This window comes from Vicia villosa, linkage group LG3 (assembly GCF_029867415.1).
Source record: "Vicia villosa cultivar HV-30 ecotype Madison, WI linkage group LG3, Vvil1.0, whole genome shotgun sequence".
Classification (NCBI taxonomy): Eukaryota; Viridiplantae; Streptophyta; class Magnoliopsida; order Fabales; family Fabaceae; genus Vicia; species Vicia villosa.
Window position 1 is genome coordinate 109,801,959 of NC_081182.1, and position 6,238 is coordinate 109,808,196.

The 6,238-nt window shown below is 35.2% G+C and overlaps 1 protein-coding gene across 10 annotated transcripts in view; it reads right to left on the minus strand.

The window, feature by feature from the left end:
• The window catches only part of LOC131662304 (ABC transporter C family member 3-like), a 76,590-nt gene extending 70,910 nt beyond the window's left edge, over positions 1-5,680 (minus strand). For 3 of the 10 annotated variants that reach the window (XR_009301505.1, XM_058932060.1, XM_058932066.1), the window contains exons 1-8: positions 5,364-5,678; positions 3,214-5,184; positions 3,020-3,106; positions 2,269-2,919; positions 1,732-1,896; positions 1,274-1,568; positions 967-1,181; positions 34-339 (exon numbers count right to left, since the gene is read on the minus strand). Coding sequence is in view for 6 of the 10 variants with exons in the window: in XM_058932060.1 (XP_058788043.1) it covers positions 34-339; positions 967-1,181; positions 1,274-1,568; positions 1,732-1,896; positions 2,269-2,919; positions 3,020-3,106; positions 3,214-4,995 (3,501 nt within the window). In the remaining 4 variants the exon portion in view is untranslated. Of the gene's footprint in view, positions 1-33; positions 340-966; positions 1,182-1,273; positions 1,569-1,731; positions 1,897-2,268; positions 2,920-3,019; positions 3,107-3,213; positions 5,185-5,363 lie in introns of those variants that run through there. The other 7 variants (XR_009301507.1, XM_058932064.1, XM_058932067.1 and 4 more) reach the window with 4 other exon arrangements.
• Positions 5,681-6,238: the final 558 nt, after the last annotated feature.

Sequence of the window (6,238 nt, forward strand, 5' to 3'; positions counted from 1 at the left end):
TTTATTGTCGAAAAAAACGATTTAACAATTTACCTCCCAAATTTGGTCATCTGTGTACTCTTCCAGCGGGTCGAGGTTACTTCTTACAGTCCCTTCAAACATTGTTGGATCCTGAGGAATTATGCTTAGTCTGGACCGTAAATCATGGACTCCAATCAATGAGATGTTGATGTTATCTATCAATATTTGTCCTGCAACAGGCTCAACAAGTCTAAAAAGGGTTTGCACTAATGTTGTTTTTCCACTTCCTGTTCTTCCCACAATGCCAGTTTTTGCTCCAGCAGTAAAAGTGCATGTAAGTCCGTGTAAAACAAGAGGCAAGTGAGGGGCATATTGAACCTATATCATACAATGCCTTGTTTAAGAATAGATACAAATCTAAAATACCTAGATAGACACTTGAGCCCTGTTTGGATAAACAACTAAATTAAACACTTTTACTAAAAGAGTTTATCATATAAGTTGTTTCTAGAACAAAAGATAAAATAAAGTCAAACTGCTTTCACAATTTATCCTAAAGAGCTAATGGAGATAAGGTGAAAATAATTTATGACATGTTAAAATTTATTTCCATAAGCTATTCCGAATAGTCTCACAAGTGGTTATGTTAATATATAAGTTCAAATAAGTCAACAGAGGTCATTGTAAGTCAGTATAGAAAACAAAACCAAATATAACACTGGTCTATTAGTTTAGCACTGATACACCATTAGTAATTTTTTAGAAGAGTGTTAAAGTTGTTGGCCCAACCATTGCATAATAACTATAGATCAGATCAATCACTTGCGTCAAATATCATAGAATGTAAAAGTTTATAACCTAATGATTCTCATCTTGACATATCTCAATGACAAGTTAATTAATTTTAGATTAGCGCAAAATTTTACATATATGATTTCCATGAGAGTAACTTTCAACCTATCGGTATGTTTTGATATCTAAATTATTATTGAACGGTGTAGGTACCTGTAAATCCTGGACATGAACCTCTCCCAATGATGGCCAAGAATGATCTGGTTGATTGTCTTTTATTACAAGAGGTGCTTCACTTGGGATAGAGGTGTACTGAAGTATTCGTTCTACCGATATAATTTTGTTCTCCAAATTGCAAAGAAACCTAATTAATTTGAATTGTACAGCATTTAGATTAATCCCATATGTCACAGCCAATCCCGCAATGCCTTCACAAAAACAAAATCGCTGTTTTATGCCTAATGTCATTACGAGTGAGTATGATTAGTTAATGCATACAAATTAAAATTGAAATACTCACTAGGATCAGCTATTGAACTTGGAAAAGACACCAAGAAAACCAAGCAGAAAGCAAATACGGTAGAGGATAAAAGATCCAATCTGAAACTCAACCATTCCATTGCACTAGCACTGTATAATTTAGGTTGGGAATATTTGTCTATGAGTTGCATATTCATTTCATTAAATCTTGATTCTTGCTCAAAACTTCTTATGGTTGTTGATCCGGATATCGTTTCAGAAAAATGCTGTATAACTGGCGCTTGGCATATACCAGTTAATCGTGCCAATTCCCGAGCTGATGCTGAGTAGTATCGCTGCATATAGAGAAGTATTCTGTTAGAAGAAATTTAACTACTATATTAACAATGGTACTTCAGTAAATGAAACCAATTTTATTATAAAAGTTAGTACACTCAATGATTTTCTAAAAAATGCGTAGAACCTAGATCGATGCTTAATATGGGACGGACCGAGTACCTGGTACCATATGCAAGCTACCACGACAGGAATCAATACTACCAACACCTGCCATGCAGCTTGGGACATCACGGCAATATTTCCCACGAGCTGAACCAGATTGTAGGTTAATCCCCATACTAGATTTGAAATGTTCATATCTACTGTACTTTGGTCTGCTGAAGCCTAAAACAAACAGGTAAAATTAAAATTTATATAAGCAATGCAATTACATTCAATATGGTCGTTTCGAAATTTTTTTATAGAGAAATCAAACTGTAAAAATCAATGCTAGAAGCCAAGATGGGATCCATATCGCCTGCAATAATAATACCAAGCAGTTTCACACTATAAAATAAAGTTTGAGATTGATCAGCTTCGGTTATGCATTCGCTAAATCAAATTTGAACAATCTTGACAATTGATTTAAATCAGACCGTCAATATCAGTAACTACATCACGTATTTACAGCAGCAAATCTGTTTCCGCAATGATGAGGTAAACAACTAGTTTCTTTAAAATAAACCAGTGAAGAATTATTGGCATGTTATGACATACTCTATTAAGAATTCTTCCACTTGGGGTGGAGTCAAAAAATGACATTGGCGCTCGAATGAAGCTAAAATGCATTTGATTGAAGAGCATGGTGGCGGTCTTGTATCCAACTATCGCAGCAAGAAATGCTCTGACAAGGGTGGAAAAGGAAATTCCAATTGCCAAAGAAACATATACAACCATCAGAGTAAAGCTTCCAATACCAGGCTCTGCAGTTGCTGAAACAGGAGTTGCCAAAGCCATCCAATAATTGCTTGCAATTTGTAAAACCACAGTGACTATGTGTGAAAGAAATAGGAAAGGTACAAGAGCTCCTCCATAAGCTGTTGTTATGTATTTCCAGAACACTTTCAACCCAACACTACCCTTTTCACGTTCTTCATCTTGAACAAGTTGGCCTTTCGGTATATTTGTTTCATCTAGCTTGCCGTTTCGATCATCTATATTTTCCACTTCTTGCTCAAGTTCATAATCGCTTAATGTACCTGTGTCTTCTCCAGCAATACTCGATGTTTTAAATGTAGGCCTTCTCTCTAAAGACTTAACTGAAGACAATGCGTTTCTATGTGCGCCTACAAGTTCCATAAAATCGGTTCCTGAAGTAAGAATGTCATTGTATTTTCCTGATTGAGTTATCCTTCCTTCTTTCATGACCTAAATGAATTGTTAGGAAGAGAAAAGTACTCCAAAAAAGTAAGCTATAATGTTTAAAACTTTAAATTAAGGAGCATGATGAAATATATAAATCACTCACAAGTATCAGATCAGCGTCGGGTAAGAACTCTACTTGATGTGTTATGTATATCACAGTTTTGGTTTTCAAAAGGCCAAGCAAACACTCCTGAAACAATACAGTAGTAGTAAATGTACAGTTAGATACAAACCTTTCATTCAAAATGCATAACAAAACAGATTGTAGTGAATGCAAGAGAGTTTAGAAAATATTACCTTAAAGAGATGGGATCCTGTATGAGCATCAACAGCACTAAAGGGATCGTCTAGAAGATATATATCGGCATCTTGGTAAAGAGCACGCGCTATTTGTACTCTTTGCTTCTGTCCCCCACTCAAATTGATTCCTTTCTCTCCAATAAAGGTCTGATCACCAAATGGTAAAATCTCTAGGTCTTTCTTCAAGGAACATGCTTCAAGCACCTTTTCATACTTTTCCCTATCCATCTCTTTCCCAAATAGTATGTTCTCTTCTATCTTTCCACTCTGTATCCATGGTGATTGAGCGACATAGGCCTTTGTTCCACACACCTTCAAGTTACCAGATATCTTTGGTATTTCGCCTATTATACAAGAAAGTAAACTCGACTTGCCTGATCCAACAGTACCACAAACAGCAACCCTCATACTATGAAAAACCCTAAGATTTATGTTTTTCAATGTTGCATTGACAGAAGATAAATCCCAAGAGAAATTTCCATTAACTATTTCAATTGCCATATTAGAACTACCTCGCGGAACCTTCTCCACCACATCAGTCTGCAAATCATCTAGACGAAGGAAAGCAACAACCCTATCGAGGGAAACCTTGGTTTGTGCAATCACTGAAATTGTGTCAGGAATATTATAGATAGGCATTTGAAGAATTCTGAATGTTGCAAGAGCAGATAAGATCTTTCCTGTTTCAAGTGGAATGCCTAAAAGAGCACAAGCACCGAAAGTAACGACAGCAACAAATGTCGGGGCGCTAAAGAAGAGAAATCTAACAATTGCGGTAACAACAAGAAATTTCTTTAGCCACATCTCCTCTAACTTCCTAAGCTGAATAATCTTTGATAAGAACTTCATCTCCCACGCTTGAAGTTTAAGAATCCTCATGTTCATTAGAACCTCAGACGTCGCCTTCATTCTTTTATCCTTGAACTCCATTAACTTAGCTTGGAATCTCTCTTGCAGTGAAGTTATAGGAAGGTTTAGCAACATCACAGTAACAGTTGCAGCAAAAGCAGCTACTGAAGCAACCCCAACATTTCTATGGAGAATAAACAAAGCCAAAGAAACTTGTAGAACAGCCATCCATGGATCATGCATATACCGACAAAATTCACCTATCCTTTGAGCATCAACAGTCATTAAGTTGATGATTTCGCCACTGCTATGTGACTCTTTTGATTGACACGAAAGTGTCAATCCTTTAGCATAGATCATTGACACCAACATTGATTGAATCCTAACACCGACCTGTTGGTACCTAAACATTGAGTGCTTTTGCGAAATACACTCAACAAGCTTTGCTGCAACAAACGTTGTAGCCAAAATATAGCCTTCATTTTTAACCTTGTTTTCATCATTGAGATATTGAACAAGGTTGTCAATAAGGTAAGGTCCTACATAAGTAGCACATACGTAAAAGAATGCAAATATGCCAGATATAAGAATCCCTTCCCATGTCGATAAAAACAGCACCTTGGCGAGTTTAATAGTGGTCACAGTTCTAACATTACCACACTCCAACTCAAGCTTTTTTGTAAAATTTGAAAAAGTTTCATAGGCAGTGTCGTTAGTAGAAAGAAGTGGAAGGTCTTGATGATTTAAAGTCTTTTTACTTCCTAATGTTATCAGTGGAGTCATCCATGAGAAAGTAAGAATGCTAAAAAACCCAGCATTCAAATAACTTGTTAAAATTTCATTACCACCTGCTTTTTTGGAATCAGAACTGTTGTTGGTTACACTAGCTTCACCATTCAAAAGGGACTCTTCAAGAGCATGTTTAGTCATATTGTTAACAAGAGCAGGGTTTACCACAATTTACGTGTGACAATTAATAGGAGCCTTATTTTGCAACACTGAGGCCCTTTTTATCCACAGTTTAAACTGTCAAATTTTAGATTCTATGCGGTAGCCCGCCTTGTACAACCTCAAAGACGACGCTGTTAACCAATCATCCAACATAACAAAGAAAGAAACCTGTAATAGAGAAACCTTTGTCAGAAACAATACATTACTAGCAAATATTATATAAAGCAACATGTGAAACACAGTTCCTATGCAGTGGCCTCTGAAACATTTCAGCAAACACATAGAAAGCAACAAATTTAGTAGGAGAATACAAAACTATGAAGAAGCATCATGTTCATATATCATACCATGAAAATTAGTTTGAGTTTGTAGAACAAGAAAGCAGGATTATGGAATCCATTTCTTCCACTGATTCCAACAAGGGAAAATGGGTTGAATTGGAGAAACTAAGTTCCAAAGTGAATGAATGAATGATAGAAGAGTAAGAGCTTACACAAAAATCCATTTCTTTCATTTTTTTTTTAATTAATATTTTAACTGTAGTGTTATCTCCAGCGAATATTTTGTTGACGGAATATATCACGATGCACGATCTAATTAATTCATATATAAAATTCTCAAAAGCGCTTTACTCAGACTTTGGTAGAAATCACATGTGTGGTGACTGGTGAGGAACCAATCACTAATTGCATCTCGTTTCGTGAAAATGGTTACCACCACATCACCATTACTTTTAAGGAGACAACTTCTCTACCCATCACAAAAAGTTGGGTAGTGTATCTCCAATCAATCATATGATTCCATCTCTTATTAAAATACTATAAATGTTTGTTGTTTTTAAAGTATTTTATAAAAGAGATAACCTTACCCAACTTTTTGAATTGGGTAGATATGAATTCACCTACTTTTAATTAGTATATTAATATAGTAGGTAACCACTCCACTACCTAGTTGGGTATCGATACTGTCGTCTAACCAAATGTTATTAATCAATGACATATTATTTTTTATAATTATTTTATTTTAAAATTAAATTAAATTTTAAATCAATTTGCACTCAATATCATTACCCAATTATTTATCATGGCTACTAAGAATTTATCTTATTTGTGTCTCTCATAATATAATATTTAACTAGTAACAAAACTCGTGCATTCAAACATCTCGTATGGGACGCACATTTATTTCAGATATACATTTTTGTAATATGAAATAAGGCATA